Here is an 18,273-nt window from a genome sequence, read left to right as displayed (position 1 = left end):
GGGGGTGGACGCGCCCACCGTCTCCTGGATCAATGACTACCTGACAGGCAGACCACAGTTTGTCCGTCTGGGCAGTGTGCTGTCTGATACGGTGGTCGGTGGTACTGGAGCTTTACAGGGAACTGTTCTGTCTCCCTTCCTGTTCACCTTATACACAACTGACTTCCAGTACAACTCAGAGTCCTGCCATCTGCAGAAGTTCTCTGATGACTCTGCAGTGGTAGGATGTATAAGGGATGGACGGGAGGATGAGTACAGGGCAGTAGTGGAGGACTTTGTGGAGTGGGCGGGAAGAAATCACCTGCTCCTGAACGTGGCCAAGACCAGAGAGATGGTGGTCGACTTCAGGAGGAAGGCGACGGCTCCACAACCGCTGAGAGTTCTGGGAGAGGAGGTGGACATGGTGGAGGAGTACAAGTACCTGGTGTGTCCATCGACAACAGACTGAACTGGAAGACCAACATCAATGCTGTCTACAAGAAGGGGATGAGTCGACTCGTTTTCTTGAGGAAACTTCAATCCTTCAATGTGTGCAGCGAGATGTTGGAGATGTTCTATCAGTCTGTTGTGGCCAGTGCTTTGTACTTCGCTGGGGTCTGCTGGGGGAGCAGCATTGGAGCCGGTGACACCAACAGACTTAACAAACTGGTTAAGAAGGTGTATATATATATATATATATATATATATATATATATATATATGTTGACTGTGTTTCTTGGTTTGTTGTATATAATATATATAGATATATAATGTACTGTATATACTGTGCATTTTATATTTTATATTTATATTTTTTACTGCTATTTACTGCTATTTTATTTTATTGCTTTTCTATTATTATATTATTCTATTCTATTCTATTATTTTATTCTATTGTTTCTATTATTGTCTTATTGCTTCTGTATGTATGCTGCTGTAGTGAAAAAATTTCCCCTCGGGGATTAATAAAGTAAATACCTACCTACTAGTCTCGCTTTCCAAAAAATGTCCCCACTCCCGGGGCCTAAAACTCAAATTGGTCCTCACAAATGGTATCTGTTTGAGTTAAAATCAGACTGATGTGACTCGGCCTCACTTCTGCACAAATGAACACGCACTCTCACACGTGCACACAAATATGAGCACTCTGTTGCTTAACTGCTGGAGACCTGTGGAAAGTGCCTCCGTTGCCACGGTGCCTCATGAAAATGTAATGAGAAGGTGAATAATTAAGATTAAAGCAGAGCGTAATGTCACAGCGCGCGTGTGTGTGTGTGTGCGTGTGTGTGTGTGTGTGTGTGTGTGTGTGTGCGTGCGTGCGTGCGTGTGTGTGTGTGTGTGTGTGTGTGTATTTTTATTAGGGACTGACTACTGTTGCAGCATATTAATATTGTTTTGATCATGTTTGTCAGTTTGGTAGAAGTATATTAACGTCTCAATTGCATTTTTAGGAAACACTGCAAGTCACTGTAAAGTGGAAGTGGTTTAAATCAGCACCACACAAGATTGTCTGTAAAACTACAGCAGTGATATGAGGTTAAACCACAAAGTCAAGCTTCTGTAGAGAAGATTGTCCCACACTGATCTGCCCTATTTATCCAAATGGAGTTCTAGTGTTGGTCCTGTTCACGTCTTTGTCTGTAGGAGGTGATTGATTAAAATTTAAGGGGATGGATTGTCCTTTATTTATATCTAGTCTTGGCTCTATGGCAACCTACTGTAAACCTCATATAAAGAATCGGGGTGTTATTTTTGAGTCCTCTTTCAACTTAGATCTCCGAATTATATCTGTTGTTGAAGCCAGTTTCTTTCAACTAAGAGCTTTAAGGTCAAACCCTTTCTCTCCTTAAAAAAAACCATGAAAAGGTCGTTCATGAGTTTCACTTAAAGGTTGAACTATTGTAATTCTTTGTATGTTGGAATAGGGCAGACTCTAATATCCCGGCTTCAGTTGTGCAGATTGTTGCAGCGAGGTTTATGACTTATGACAGATTTCACCAATCTTGGAATCACTACATTGGCTACCTGTTCAATATAGGATTCAATTTAAACTTTTACTGTTCGTATCTAAGTGTCTAAATGCAGCAGCCCCTGCCTGTCTGTCTGACCTGTTGCAGCCCGATACCTCATGTTGCTCACTCAGCTCCTTGACGAGCAGCTATTAGCTGTTCCTCGATCCAAACTGACTCCATGCGCCCACCGAGCCTCCTCTGTTGCAGCCCTGGAACAACCTTCCCCTGCACAGCAGGCCTTCTACCTCCATACCAGCATTCAAACGCTGTTTAAAGAACTATTTATTTTCACTGGCTTCTCCACATTAAGCAGTATTTACATTTTTATTTACTGCTCCTACATGATTGTGTACTTCGTGTTGGTTTGATCTGGCTTTTGATTTGAATTGTTTTTATTGAATCAATTGGACTGTTTAATTCACTGTGCTTTGGTCAAAGTTTGTTGTGTTTTTAAATGTGCTATATAAATAAATTTTTACATCTGACCCAGATTGAGACAAGCTCATGGATGTGTTTCTTATGTGCAGTGGATGGGCATTTCAAGCAAAACTACTGTTAGATTTTTGCTGGGAACTATTTGACTGTTATTCAAAGGTCCTTTGAGATGGGGGGCTGTTGTCTGCTCTGCTCGTCGAACCTCAAACTGACTTCGTCTGGTGGACAAAGCTAGTCATTGATTATTGAGCTGTGTATGGCCCGTCTGCTCGGTGCTTTCCGCTCAACTGACTTTGCATAGATGTGGTAAATTCATGATATAATAGCTTTACCTGGCAGGGTTTTTACTGCACCTTATTTTTATTTATTTTTTTCAAAGTAGTTCCACAGAACATTTTGACGGCTGTAGAAGTCATTGCATATTTCTTCTGTTTGTACCGTAGCATCTAATCTCCCAGTGCTGCTTACGTTTTAGCTGATAAAACTCTGAAGCCTGGTAGTAACGTTCTCCACCTTTTGTTGCACAATAGCAATTGACAAACAGCTTGTAGGTGCATCACCGCCACCTTCTGGCAGTAGTAATGCTTTGCGACCAGGCGCTGGTAAAACAAGGGAAATAGGACAAGACAATAGTCGCATAAACTCTTAGATTCTTTACCTTTTTAAATAGTTATTCAACAATTTTTTTAAATTAAGATCCATCCCTAATTGAATCAGGAGGATCTCTGGTCAAAGATGGAGATAATCACAAATTAATCTAATTAGGGCTCGAACACCGATGGTGCGAAAGCCCTATTGTTATCCAAGGAATTGTAATTCTTTTCATTCCTTATTTTTCTCCTCAAAGAACAACAATTTTGAAGGTTTTATCATATTCAAAAACTCATGAAAGTTGGTAAACGCGTGTCTCCTGGCGAAATGTTTTTTATTTTAGTGGAGTCGCGAGTGGGCGTGGCCAAATGGCTCGCTAGCACCCCCTACACAGATGCCCCGGCGGCTCCATTTACGTACATGCACGAAATTCGGTGGACACATGTATCACACCGAGATGTACAAAAAAGTTGCATTGCACCATTACGTCAACGCAACAGGAAGTCCGCCATTTTGAATTTAGTCGCCATTTTTGGCGATTCACACTTGTACTTTGTCGAACTCCTCCTAGAGATTTTGTCAGACCGACTTGAAATTAAGTCAGTTCACATGTTTGGGATGAAAAGTTATCAAAAGAATTTGTTTTCGTCGATGGGTGTGCCCGTGGCGTGGCGGCCATTTTGAGCGTCTCGCCATGAAAGTACAACTTTCTTTAAATCTTATGTACGTGGACCGACCTTCTCCAAACATTACATCTTTGATAACAGCCCTGCCCTGAAGATACCTGCATGGTAATATTCGCTCATAGTCATAGCGCCCCCTGGTGGCAACTGGAAATGACACTTTTCATACTGGCCCCGACCCACCGGCTGCCCAACGTGCACCGTGCGAGGGCCTGCATATCACTGCTTGCAGTTTTAATTAGCAATTATTTTTACTTTATTTTCTTCATGTATTTGGTCTATAAATTGTCAGAAATAAAGAAAAATCTCCTGAAATTTCTCAGACCTTCATGTGATATTAAAATCTCTTGTTCTGTTTAAGCAGCTCTAAAACGTCAAAATATTCAATTTACAATAATATAAAACGATAAACAACTGAGAAGCTGTGACCAGAGAGTGTTCTGCATTTTTACTTGAAAATGACTTAAACCAGAGTATTTATTGATCACCTGAGGGCTGCTGATTGATTTTCTGTTGACTGACTAAGTGGCTCACTCACTTTCCTCTTAAGAGCATACGAGGTCCTAACATTGTGGGGTGAACAACTAGCAGTATCATTTATTGATTTTTAGTCAAAAGATCAGAAATACAACTACAGTCATTTTTTCTTGTCATTGTGTCTTTTTTTGTGCCTATTAATGTATTTTAATGTATAAATTGTGCCTGTAATCATGAGATTGCTTTTATTCCTTTTACACTACAGAGAAGTATAGATCTGAGACGATTTGTCTATTAATCAGTTAACTGACAGAAAATTAATTGACATCAGTTTTTTAATGATCAAGTAATCTAAAAATATTAAAACTGTCCTGGTCTGCAGCTTCTGAAATGTGAATATTTTCTGGTATTATTTTTTTTCTCTCTGGTTGGACAGAACAAGAGACTCGACTGTTAGCTTGAAAAACTGTGATAAACGTTTACTACTATTTTGACATTTTATCAGATGTTTAATTGAATTTGTCACACGAATAAATCCAATTTTTGTTTTTGTTTAACCATCAAGTGAGCGTCTACAGAGCTCAAGAATTACTACTGTCTTCCATTTCCCTATGAAATGATTCGTTATCTTACAAAAAGGGGCTCTGTAACCATGTGCTGTTTCAGGCTGAGAGTATGAACTCGTTTCCCTGAATGATTTCAGGCAGCGAGCAGGAACTTGCAGTCAAATCACCAGGTTTGGAGCCTGCTGCCATTTGAAGCCGCTAACGTGGGAAGTTTCCTGTCACAGCTTTAATGTTATGGGGTGTGATTGTGAGACGTCCCACCATGCTACGATGCAACTGAAAACCATCTAAAATGAAGCAACAACACTAAATATAGACGTCCACAGCAAGATGAACAAAATGCTGAAATATGAAGAGCCTATTGTGCAATGACTAATTCCAAATAATTGATGTATTGATTCATCTCCGTGTTGCTATTGTTTTGCTTCATTTGGCACCGCCAAGAAGCTGGAGTTGATATTTTAATTTTTTCTCTCCTCCTTTGGCAGTGTGCTGTTTTGTGGTCCATAAACGCTGTCATGAATTCGTCACCTTTTCCTGTCCGGGGGCCGACAAGGGACCTGCCTCCGATGTAAGTAAAGAAAATGTACAACCACACACACACACACACACACACACACACACACACACACACACACACACACACACACACACACACACACACACATGCTTACTCACATTTAGAAAAGATCTACACAGATCGCTTCATTTAATCCTTCGGAAAAAGGAGTCTTTTATGGGGGGATGTGTGTGTGTGTGTGTGTGTGTGTGTGTGTGTGTGTGTGTGTGTGTGTGTGTTGGGGATGGGGGGTGTGGGGTTGGTGTTCAATGAAGCGACTCGCTCCACTTGTTTCCAAGTTAAATATTTGGTTATGCATGTGGTTGTTCTGCTGTTGAATGATGGTTATTGAGAAAATGAGCGAGGTCAGCAATTGACACACACACACACACACACACACACACACACACACACACACACACACACACACACACACACACTTCCCCAACCTCTTGCCCTTTCTCCTGCTGACTTCAGCCCCCCGAATACCATTAAGACGTGTCCGTAAAGGGAAAATATTCTCCCTGGCTGCCTCAGGTTAATGAGCCAATATGTCTCATTCACTTGCACACCGTTTATGAGTCAGCATGGATTTTGTAGTCATGTGACTGATGTGTGTTAATCTCTAACTCCTCGGCCTTCTGTTGTTTTTAATATATCACCAAAGCTGTTTTGTTATTTCCTATTTTTGTGCATCGTCCAAAATCAGTCAATTCTCCATTTGCTTTCTCTCTCAATAGTGTTATTGTTGCTCTCTGTTATAAAGGAGGCAATAATTAAAAGATCGGTTAATGCTAATAGGAGAAAATCGTGAATTCCTTTTACCTTTGTTGTGCTGGGGAGGCATCACAAGTCTCAGACAGAAGCACTGAAAAGGGAAAAGTGGAGTGATGATTTCATTCTGAACAAAGCCACGTCCATATGGAAAGAAATGATTTCCTCGGTTTTAAAGAATTTAGCTGACCCTCAGGGAGCACTGACATCAACCTCATCTGTGGTATGACCACAGCCCTCATCACCCAACATCAGTGGCTGACCTCACCAATACACTTCTACCTGGGAGGGGAGCCAATCGCTGCTGCCAGTTTCTCAGTGATATGAAAAGCAGCCCCAGAGAAATGAATGTTACAAGGTTTTGGCATCATAATAATTCAGGTGGTTTTGAAATAAGATGTTGAGCGATCAAAGATGGCTGAAATGATCTGCTGTCTGTATACTCTGCATGGTTTAACACCCCTAGAGGTACGTGAGAACATGTTTTCTTGTAATTTGGGAGAGTCATGATTTTAAAAATCACCTAAAATGACAACTGAGAGTATCTGAAGCTGCCGTTTTACATCTTTTGCAGACTCCATGCAGATGCAGGAACACGCCTGGAACCACCAGGATTACTCTAATTAATAGTCTCCTCTCTCCTCTCTTTTTCTGCAGGATCCTCGTAGTAAACACAAGTTTAAGGTGCACACTTACTCCAGCCCCACCTTTTGTGACCACTGTGGCTCTCTCCTCTACGGGCTGTTACACCAGGGCATGAAATGCGACCGTACGTACACAAATGTGTGTGTGTGTGTGTGTGTGTGTGTGTGTGTGTGTGTGTGTGTGTGTGTGTGTGTGTGTGTTTAAGCTTGTTACACAAATAGTGGAAGGTTTGTACCATGAGACGTGTTGAGTGAGACCTGTCTCAGTGGTTATATAGACCGCCGGCTATTGTTTAACTACCGTATTTTTCGGACTATAAGGTGCACTTAAAATCCTTAAATTTTCTCAAAAATTGACAGTACGCCTTATAATCCAGCGCGCCTTATGTATGGTTACTTGTTGTGCTTATTGATCGATTTTATGTGGTACAATGCGCTCAAAAATCTGTCGAAATGTGTAAGTACGACTTTGGTAAGCAACGAAGCCGCTCCGCTCAATGGATATTCGGAGCATTACGGTACGCTGTGTCACTACCTGATCGGCCCGTAACAGGAATGTAATGTCTAAACTAAAAGTGCATTCATGTAAGGCAGCCCACGCCCTGAGTTTGATTTACCGGACTGTGTTGTTTTGCTTAATGCGCCTTATAATCCGGTGCAGTTTATGTGTGAACATAGACACGTTAATTCACAGTGCGCCTTATAATCCGGTGCGCCTTATAGTCCGAAAAATACGGTACATACTTGACAAAATGTGAATTTGTCCTTTAGGAACTTTTATTTTATATTTCTTCTAGAAATTGTCCCCTAAAACAATTTAAGCTGTGCTACTTGTTCTTTCTGTTCCATCTCTCCTCAGAGTGTATAAAGTTTTAATGGTTAGCGGAGCTGAGAGCAACCAGATGAAGTTACATAAATGAAAGGCGTGTTCAGCCTGCTGGAGGATGTGAAGTCAAATTCACCAGAAGAAATTATCATATGAAAAGATTTATTCTCATTGAACGGAAAACATACAAAAACATACAGAAGCAATGGAGTAACTTCTCACTCTCCACCTCTTCAGAACTACAACACCCCCTGATCTGAGAGTGGAGCTTTGTACAGCAGGGCGGTCTGCCATCTAGTGGACAGACTTGGCAACAGCATACGATCTTTTATTACTCCTTATCATTAGAAAATACACCTTTCGCTGTGTTTGCTTGTGTAGCTGTATTTTTATTTTCACTTCATCTTTAAGTGTACCTTTTTAAAAAAAAGAGTAGTTATTAAGTGCTCTCTGAAAAAAATACACAATACACTAACTGTGTGCCAGTTAGAGCCGGTGCAGACCAGACATGGAAAGGGAAGTGTATTTATTTGGCACCTTTTGAGACAAAAGGAAATTCAAAATGCTTTACAGTAGGGTATATAAACATTAAAATAAGATGAAATTAAAATTGTATTTGAAAGATAATAAAAAACAAGGCAGGTCAAAGTGTTGCATCATTGGAAGAGAGGAGAAAACAAAATGAACATCATGGCTACAAAGAGGGACAAAATATATACTAGTGTTCAGTGGATTGTGGGGACACAAGAGGCACTGGAGATGGAGGCTCATTAAACTCTGACCGAGTGTCATGACAAGCTGGTAAACAACCGAGGTGTCATTTCCAGCACGCTTTACATATTTTTCATTGATTGTCACATTTGCTCCCACTGCAGACTTTTCCATCTTGAGTAATCTTGCAACAAATACTGCCTGAAGAGTCAGGGATGGAAAATATCAGTTCTACCAGTTAGACATATACAAGTTGTTTAGCAGTCAGAGGAAGTACAGCGTATTTTGTAATGGCTTCTGTATCTCTGGAGGGACTTCTTAAAAATCTGACGAGATAACCCAGTGATACCATCAGGGAGTGACTGTGATGCCAAGCTCAGGCTGTAAGACTTCAAAAATACTAAAATCACTGCTCTCACTACACAACCGTCTCTACTTTATCTTCTGTCTTGTTGGCATTTTGATGCGCACACTGCAAAACTGAGTTCAGACTAGATGCACTTATCACAGGAGTGACTTGTTTTTTTTGGTCTCAGATTTCTGAAATCTGTACTCGTGTAACTCGCATAAGAAGTGTAAAGTCACTTCAAATTGAAGCTGTGATGTTCATGGTCAGGTATTCGGTTCTAATTAGAAGAGCAACTGTATACAAGAGCATCTTATAATATCAGAGCCTCCATGATGGCTCTCGGAGCAGGTGAGGATGCGTCTCTGGTTGCTCTGATTGAACGAGCGACAGTGAGATGTGGCCACGAGCTGGAGTTTTTGTCTCATTTCGCAAAGGTTGGTGTTGGACAAGAACATCGCAGCTAACATCTTGTAATCTGAGTGCGACTTTAAGGAAAGCCTGTGTTAAAACTGTTGTTATGGAGTTCAAAATAACGTTTTTTTTTGTATCAGATGGGAGGACCTAACAAAAAGATGCTACTTAACTGCATCGTATATATACTTTATAAGAGCCTGTATTTCTTTTACTTGATGTTTGAATATCGCCGCCTTTAATGATTTGTTTTTTGACCCTTCTTTTTCAATGCTCTCTTATTAGCCCCCCCCATGTTTAAGTGCAACCCTAAAACACTAAATACCTTTAATATGGCAATAATGTGAAGCCTACTAATAATTAATTGTGGCTTTAAGCATACAGGGTTTTAGATTGTGAGGCTTTGAGGTGGATTTGTGATTTGAAAGACAAATTAACTTGTGCTTTTTTTTTTGTCTTTCGGTGTTCAGACTGTATGATGAACATCCACAAGCGATGTGTGGCCAACGTCCCGAGCCTGTGCGGGACAGATCACACAGAAAGGAGAGGACGCATCCAGATCACCGCCCAGATTACAGTGGACTCTCTCACCGTCACCAGTGAGGGCTCGCTGTCTGTTACCTCTCTTCTCTGACAGACAGGCACACACGCACGCACACACGCACACACACACACACGCACGCACGCACGCACACACACACACACACACACACACACTAAGCACCTCTCAAAGCTCTCTATCAGTCCAAGACTAAAACTGGAAAGTCCATTAGTCAATCAATGATCCAACGATTGACCCACATTGCCACTGGGACATGCATCCATGTGCCAGCTCTCTCTCTGTCAGACAGCTGTGGATTGATTATGGAACAGAAACTAAACTGTTGTTAAGTGTTGTCAAATGTAGCCAGAGTTATTTAGGGCACATCGGAACGGGACTCAAAGCGTTAGATGTGGATGTGGTGCGGTAACACTCGCAGGTTCACCTCCCGCTGTCCTCTGGAAAGGACAGTGCCCAAACTAAACAGTCTAAAAGTGTGTTATATCTTGGGATGTTTTCTCCCACTGGCGCATATGTTTAATCCAAGTCCTCCACCCCTCACAGTCAAAGAGGCTAGGAACCTGGTGCCCATGGACCCCAACGGCCTCTCAGACCCCTACGTCAAGCTCAAGCTGATCCCAGACCCCAAGAGTGAGAGCAAGCAGAAGACGAAGACCATCAAATGTTGCCTCAACCCCACCTGGAACGAGACCTTCACTTTGTGAGACATCTTTCTTTCTGTGCCATGAGTTTTAGATGAACAAACTCATTTCCAGGCATTGTTGAATGTAACTGGCTCAGTTTTACTCTTTGGCCCCATTTTCGGTCACATAAGCACAAAGCTAACTGGAGCTCATGCAAGTGACCCTGTCCTCATTCTTTTTCCTGTTTGTTATTCAAGCTATTCTGGGTTACTGCGAGTGCTTGGAAAAGGCACAGGCATGAAAAAGTGTCATTTGCGTCGATGTTTACAAGTTTAAATAGCGAGAGAGGAGAGGACTGTGATCTCGGTTTTCACTTTTACCTATTTTAAGAACATCCTTTGTTATATCTTTCATGTGACCGCCCTCCACTTTGTTCTCATTTCTCAGCAACCTCAAAGAAAGTGACAAGGACCGCCGTCTGTCGGTGGAGATCTGGGACTGGGATTTGACCAGCAGGAACGACTTCATGGGATCGCTGTCCTTTGGGATCTCAGAGCTACAGAAACAAGGGATAGATGGATGGTGAGATGTCAAGATGAAGGAGAATTAGGGAAATCACAGAGGTGTTGGCAGAAATAACAAAGGAAGAAGGTACAGGGAGGGGCATGAATATTTAACGGCTTTGTTGTCATAGTCTGGTGATAATCCTGGATATTGACATATCTGACATTGTTATGTTTTCATTCATGGTTTAGGTTTAAGCTGCTGTCTCAGGAGGAAGGAGAATACTTTAATGTTCCCGTGCAGCCAGAAGGAGAGGATGGTAATGAGGAGCTACGACAAAAGTTTGAGGTGAAATGAACAGAAACAGAAGCGACGTGACAACAGCTTTCATTTGTGCTCCTGCTCATTTATTCATCTTTTCCTGTAATTCCTTGTCTGTCCAGAGGGCGAGAGTGGGTCCAGGGAAGCCCACCGACTCCTCTTCCTCCTCCTCTGTGTGCAAGTACGACAGCAATGGGAATCAGGACCGTGTGAAGCTCTCGGACTTCAACTTCATCATGGTTCTGGGCAAAGGCAGCTTCGGCAAGGTGAGGCACATTAGTAGGCACGTGATGTTGCACAGTGGGTGTAAAACATCATCAAATCAGTCTGAAGTTGCTTTACATCCTTTCTTTGACTCCCTTCAGGTGATGCTGGCTGAGAGGAAAGGTACAGATGAGCTGTACGCCATCAAAATCCTGAAAAAAGATGTGGTGATCCAGGACGACGATGTGGAGTGCACCATGGTGGAGAAGAGGGTCCTCGCTCTCTCTGGAAAACCACCTTTTCTCACTCAACTGCACTCATGTTTCCAAACCATGGTAGGGCACATGCAGAAACATGGCTTCTTATTTATCTCTTATTTTGGTTTTATTATTACTTTCTCACCATGTTTCATCTGAAATGTTATCGTGTTTACATTTGAACCGTGTGATCAGTTTGTCAATCTCCTGTAAAGCACCTCACTGCACTAACCTGTACAAAAGTTTGATTGATTATTACTGATTGATTTATTCCTTCATTTTCATCTCCTGCCTCTTCATCTTTGTCTCCTAGGACCGATTGTATTTTGTCATGGAGTATATTAATGGAGGAGACCTCATGTACCAAATCCAGCAGGTCGGCAAGTTCAAGGAGCCTCATGCTGTGTGAGTACACTTACGTACCCTGACAAATTAATCGAGTTTTGATTTCATCAAAAACATCTTCCACTAAAATAATCAGTCATTGATTCTCAAAACGTGATCCAGACTTCGGCTTCCTTAAATTTTATTTCGGGTCGTCAGGCACTTAAAGATCCCCCCCAGACGTCTATTAACACATAAAAATACTCTTCTCGGAACAGTGACGTGAGTCTGATATGTTTTTTTTCACCAAAACAAAAAGACATCCACTCTTTCTCCCTAATTAAAAATCCCAGAATCTATACATAGGCAAGATTATTTCATTTCTAAGGTTTATCTGCTCGACACAAGATGTCTCACCTCAATGTGAAGTCCATTCTGAGTGTTTGTGCACTGGAGGCTTGAAGCTTCAACGAGTTGTGATGTCAGAAATCCTGCTAGGCTTCAAATCAGACTTTTTAAGGAGCACAGAGAAACTTTCCTCATTCAGAAGATGAATGTGAAAAGAGCTCTTTAGTTTTAAACTCTCCACATGAATCATTATGCACACAAAAATGCAACTATGAGAACCAGAGAAAAAACACATTCTTGAGTGGACGTCCACTTTAAAGTTTGTTGTTTCTTTTCTGTTCTTACTTTCTTACACAGAGTAAAAAATGTCTTCTGATTTGTTGATCTTTGCTGGACTTTGTACCCACAAGAAAGATTTGTTCCTCTGCAAAATTTAGATCTAGGTTATTCTTTCTTGAACTTTGCATGTAACTCGAATCGTGTATTTTTATGCAGAAGTGTTTCTTCTGTTTATCCTATTCATGGTGATTAAAATAAAAAAAATTAAAAAAAAAAGGTGATATTAGCATAAGACTGACACAAACGTCCTGTAGACTTTATAAAAGCTGAAAAATACATAACATATTTCAGTAGTGTCGACCCCTAACACACCTTACAGTGTTTATCTACGTAAATACAGGCATTGGTACTAACTGGTGTTTGTGTGTGTTTTAGGTTTTATGCTGCTGAGATTGCCATCGGCCTTTTCTTCCTTCACTCCAAAGGCATCGTGTATCGGTGAGTCCGTTTTTTTAATCGGCTCGACTCTAAATGTACAGTTTATAATAATTTCAGTGTACAGGTGTGAGGAGTGTGTGTGTGTGTGTGTGTGTGTGTGTGTGTGTGTGTGTGTGTGTGTGTGTGTGTGTGTGTGTGTGTGTGTGTGTTTGTGTGTGAAAACACAAACTTACACTATTACCCTCATAACCAGGTAAGAAACAATGTCGAAGTCTCAAAAAGCTTAGTAAAGTAAAAATTTCAGGACTGTGGAAACGGCGTATACTGAAGACCTCTAACGTGGTTCAAAGTTAACCAGTCATTTCAAAGTATATTTGTGTTGTAGAGTAGAAATAGAATAATATTTCAAATGGAGACCCTTGAGAAGCTTCAGAAAGTTAATGACGATGATGCGATGAGTTGGGCGAGGTGTTTTGACTGGCATTTACATTTCATAAAGGGCAAAACGTCACTCACTAAGACAAAGAAAGCGTCATTTCAGAAGCGCTCCTGGTATGCTGCTGGTTTCCTTTGACATTTGCAGGGTTGTGCACTGTGAATTTATTCCTCGGGGTCAGACTATCAACACAGAGTTCTACTGTGGCGTTCGGAGGCATCTGAGGGAAAACATTTGGTCTAAACGGCCTGAATTGTGTGTGTTTGCAGAGATCTGAAGCTGGACAATGTGATGCTGGACTCCGAAGGCCATATAAAGATCGCAGACTTCGGCATGTGCAAAGAGAACATGCTCGACGGCATCACCACAAAGACTTTTTGTGGAACACCAGACTACATTGCTCCAGAGGTGTGTTCACATGTTGTTCTGTAGCTTATTGCTGCTTTTCTTTTCTTTTTTCCCCAACATCTTTTACCTTCTGAATGGGATTCTGTTCTCTCCTTTGTAGATCATAGCCTATCAGCCTTATGGGAAGTCCGTAGACTGGTGGGCCTTTGGAGTACTGCTTTATGAAATGCTTGCTGGACAGGTTAGTTTATATTCCCCTTTTTTTTTTTTAACTAAAAAAAAAAATGAACACGAGAATTGGAGATGATGAAGTGTATTTGTGCTTCTCCAGCCGCCTTTTGATGGGGAGGATGAAGATGAGCTGTTCCAGTCAATCATGGAGCATCATGTCTCTTACCCTAAATCCATGTCCAAAGAAGCTGTTGCTATCTGCAAGGGGGTGAGAACACATACTTACACTTTCTCCTCTGCCTATCCACATCATGTTAACGGCTGTTAGTTTTGAACGCCGCCCGTCCGCGACACCGGAGCTGACTTAATCCCCCACCACCTCTAACTGTGGATGCCGGATACTGACAGAAACATCATGTGGATTTAAGTTGCAGCTTGCTACTTTTTCAAAAAAAATTTAAAGCACATAAACCTAAAGCTGCGCTGTCTTAACGCTGCCTTTTCGTGGTTGATTTGAAATCCTCAAAGGTCCAGTGAATCATGTAAAAACTGAACCGCCCTCCTGTGTGTCAATACTGGCCCAGAACCTCATCCCGTTATATAATAAGAGAAATAATAGCCTCCAAAAATACATGATATTCGATAACTCGGCGGCCAATGGTGACAGATGTTAGGGCTTGATGATATGAACTGAAATTCATATCAAGATAAATTATCTAATTTGTATTTGTTCTTCCATTGGTTGAAATGTTTGTACTGTTAAAGTGCACTGCTCCACAAACTTAACATGGCACTTCCATAACATAACATTGTTGGACTCAATGTAGACTGTCAAAAAAAAATTGCAACATCAATGCAGAACCAGTAATATAGTCTTCTTTTATCATATTTCATTCCTATTCCTTGTTAAATATTTTGCGCCTACCTTACCCACAATGCAACTCCACCACTAACACTTAGGTAGGAGATTCAGATGTGTTATGCAGCCTGAGGAGAGACTACTGCTCTGGTAACCTTTCAAACTCCACAACCCCAAATGTTTTCATCAGAGATCTTTTAGACACAACGCGGCTCACCAACACCTCTGACCCGACATCGATGTGTAAAACCTTTTAAAATATTGGTATATTAGCTGATGGTTGCTGTCGCCAATATTCTCTAACACAGATTAATTTAATACTGTGATGCATAATTTAATAAATTGCATTTATCGTCCAGCCGCAACAAATATTTGTTTTTCATGACTGGAAGCAGTGACTGTGTCAGACCGTTTACATTACCTGCTTATTACCCTCTGCCTCTTCATCAGTAATTTATTTTATATGTTTACCTGTTTATGTAACAGGATCAGTACGCATTAGTAAACATTACTACTTTATGTATGATTCAAATTAAAACATTGAAAAACAAAAGATCAAACATGTCATAGACTACTAATCATTTATAAAGAGTTTTATATGCTGCATTATTGTAATCGAAACACGGCAAACAGACATTGTGAAGTGAGGATGAATCACTTTGGAATTTATACACAAACACACACAGACACATCTGAGCTCACCTCTTGTGTGTGTGTGTGTGTGTGTGTGTGTGTGTGTGTGTGTGTGTGTGTGTGTGTGTGTGTGTGTGTGTGTGTGTGTGTGTGTGTGTGTGTGATTCCAGCTGATGACCAAACACCCAGGTAAGCGTCTGGGCTGCGGTCCTGAGGGGGAGAGAGACATCAAGGAACACGCCTTCTTCCGCTACATAGACTGGGAAAAACTGGAGAACAAAGAGGTCCAGCCACCTTTCAAACCGAAGGCTGTGAGTCTATTACACACACACACACACACACACACACACACACACACACACACACACACACACACACACACACACACACACACACACACACACACACTCCTCAGCTGTTTATATTATCCTATCGTCACTGCCATTGATTCATACGAACTGTCACGGTAAGTTATAGAAACGATTTGATGGCTCATCCCCGAAACCCAACCATCACGCTGCCATTGGTCACTGCTCAGACAAATGCCAAGCTGAGATTTGTGAGAGCAGTCACTAATGATAAAGCTGAGATGTCACTGGCTCACATACGGACCAATGGAAATCCACAGTTTCGGCTGTGAGTGATTTGATTGGTTGACACCATGTTTTAGTTGTATTTCTCTTTTTTCTCTTTGTCGTTTGTTGTTGTCCTTTTTTTCCCCATCCTTCATCAAACTCACTCCATCCCTCCTCTCCTCTCCTCTCCTCTCCTCTCCTCTCCTCTCCTCTCCTCTCCTCTCCTCTCCTCTCCTCTCCTCTCCTCTCCTCTCCTCTCCTCTCCTCTCCTCTCCTCTCCTTTCCTCTCCTCTCCTCTCCTCTCCCTCTTCCTCTCCTCTTCCTCTTCCTCTCCATGGCAGTGTGGGCGTGATGCGGAGAACTTTGATCGCTTTTTCACGCGCCACCTCCCAGAGCTGACCCCCCCAGATCAGGAGCTTATAGCCAACCTGGACCAAGAAGAATTCCAAGGCTTCTCATTTGTTAACCCTGAGTACACTCACACAACTCACTGACCATGCCACATATCGCTGGGCTGCATTAATAAATCCCAACACCTCACACGCATACAGTTCAGAAAAAAATACAATTTAAAAAAAAATCACCATGATGTCATATTCAGGCTGCATTCAGCATATCTTGACATTTTAGGAACTACGCTCATTCGCTTTATTTCTCAAAGTGTGACGAGTAGAATCGAGCGTCTAAGCGCGTCTCCCAAAATGCCAAACTATTTAGATAATGTTCGGATGGAAATGCAGACAGGTGCTCAAATAATAACAATCATGCGAAAATAATTATGTGTCAAGGTGCCAGGAGGAAGCTGGTCTTGTTTCCAGCGGCGACACTGTTCTCAGTTTACTGTAGTTTAGCACTTCACGTTACGCTGCTGCTCCTGAAAAAGCTCTACCGGCTGTATTTCTATCTTTAGTGGCGGAAATGTGTTCTCGCTCCTGAATGCCTCCCAGCTGCTCACACCAGCAGGTTAATGACCTGAACCTGCTCTGTCTCTGTGTCGCCCTCCCTGTAATTGCATATTGACTATGACAGCTTATCGTTGATATTGATGAGTGTACTATGATTACATGTTGGTAATTCATAAGCTGTAAGTGAAAACTGACCAATTGCTTTGCTATGATTGTTTGAGTACTAATTAGTTTCCTCATGTTGACTTCACTTTTGTCTCTAGGACCAACTACTTATCCACTTTCTGTTCAGTCAGTGTTGTGGTGAGCTTATCTGCCGATCTAATTTGTAACCAGTCAGAGGATAGAAATCTTTAGACCTGCCGTCAGTTTGAGTCTGTGTCAATTTAGTGATTTTTTTTTTGACTGGAAGCTCGTGACTTTTCATTTCTGAAAACATTCCCCACCTAACACTGTGTTTCTAACGACATATCTCCTCGCTTGTAAACAACCATTTTTAGAGGATTTCACATATGATCGAGCCGTTTAGAATCTCGTGCAGCTGGTAGTTTGTTAGCTTTTAGAAACAGGATGTCCAAAAGTGCCAAAATAAGGTTCAGAATCATGAGGATGCGGGAAACGATTGTCCTTAACAACTGTGATGAAGGGCAGCCATCTTGTGCCATTTTGCAGTACATGTATAGTTATTATGAAATGCAGTATAGCTTATCTGTTCACCAACAGTACCATATGATACCTTTGGAACATCACTTTCATATATACAAAAATTTGTCTGAGTTGTATTATACTTTTGTAACTGTGTAACGATGCAGGGTAGTAAAAATGTGTCAAATCTTGTTCTTTGACCTCGTATCAAAAAGGTTATATGGAGCATTTGATGCTCTCTGAAACACACGAGGACTCCACCAGGGGGGGAAAAGTAAGCGCTTATTGTGATGATGGTGAAATGTTGAGATATAAAATATGTATCGAGTTCTATATCAGAGAGACATGTGGATAAACTGTCTCTGGATGGGAGAGATGCTTCTGTGGATTGTGTAATTGTCCTGTATGACTGGAAACTGATAATATACTCGCTGGTGCCTACCAGACTTCTTCTGCTGCCTCTGCTTTGTTGCTGCTGCTATCCACCCAACATGGCAAATACATACTTTTTATTTATAAGCTACATACAGTATCGAACAATGTAGTTCTAAGTGTTCATTGATACATTTGTCAGCAGTCAAATTTGCTGGACTCGGGGGGTCCGAACCAAACATCAGATATGAGAAATTTGTGCCTGCGAATTTCACCCAGAAACAACACACCAAATCCGAAACAAAATAATCCAATCCTTCGCATTTTTTTTTTAGTTTTGTTTTGCGCCAGTGATGATGTCATTTTATTTGTCGAGCTTCTGAACAAAAGAAAAGGAAAGTTTGAGCTAAGGAAAGAGCTGCAGCAAGGGTGCAGGTGATATGACCACATAT

The 18,273-nt window shown here is 41.5% G+C and overlaps 1 protein-coding gene across 2 annotated transcripts in view; it reads left to right on the top strand.

The window, feature by feature from the left end:
* The window catches only part of LOC138208596 (protein kinase C beta type), a 35,660-nt gene that overhangs the window by 13,428 nt on the left and 3,959 nt on the right, over positions 1 to 18,273 (top strand). The window contains exons 3-17 of one of the 2 annotated variants that reach the window (XM_069166590.1): positions 5,232 to 5,314; positions 6,734 to 6,845; positions 9,488 to 9,616; positions 10,123 to 10,279; positions 10,650 to 10,784; positions 10,958 to 11,054; positions 11,150 to 11,293; positions 11,393 to 11,566; positions 11,802 to 11,893; positions 12,875 to 12,937; positions 13,583 to 13,721; positions 13,822 to 13,902; positions 13,993 to 14,100; positions 15,495 to 15,635; positions 16,241 to 17,895. In XM_069166590.1, the coding sequence (XP_069022691.1) occupies positions 5,232 to 5,314; positions 6,734 to 6,845; positions 9,488 to 9,616; positions 10,123 to 10,279; positions 10,650 to 10,784; positions 10,958 to 11,054; positions 11,150 to 11,293; positions 11,393 to 11,566; positions 11,802 to 11,893; positions 12,875 to 12,937; positions 13,583 to 13,721; positions 13,822 to 13,902; positions 13,993 to 14,100; positions 15,495 to 15,635; positions 16,241 to 16,393 (1,808 nt within the window). In that variant the 3' untranslated portion in view covers positions 16,394 to 17,895. Of the gene's footprint in view, positions 1 to 5,231; positions 5,315 to 6,733; positions 6,846 to 9,487; positions 9,617 to 10,122; positions 10,280 to 10,649; positions 10,785 to 10,957; positions 11,055 to 11,149; positions 11,294 to 11,392; positions 11,567 to 11,801; positions 11,894 to 12,874; positions 12,938 to 13,582; positions 13,722 to 13,821; positions 13,903 to 13,992; positions 14,101 to 15,494; positions 15,636 to 16,240; positions 17,896 to 18,273 lie in introns of those variants that run through there. The other variant, XM_069166592.1, reaches the window with a different exon arrangement.

This window comes from Embiotoca jacksoni, unplaced genomic scaffold (assembly GCF_022577435.1).
Source record: "Embiotoca jacksoni isolate LCO1_2020_lvr unplaced genomic scaffold, fEmbJac1.0.p SCAF_4, whole genome shotgun sequence".
In the NCBI taxonomy this organism is placed as follows: domain Eukaryota; kingdom Metazoa; phylum Chordata; class Actinopteri; family Embiotocidae; genus Embiotoca; species Embiotoca jacksoni.
Note: the sequence above shows the minus strand (reverse complement) of the source record. Positions and strands in the feature narration are given on the sequence as shown.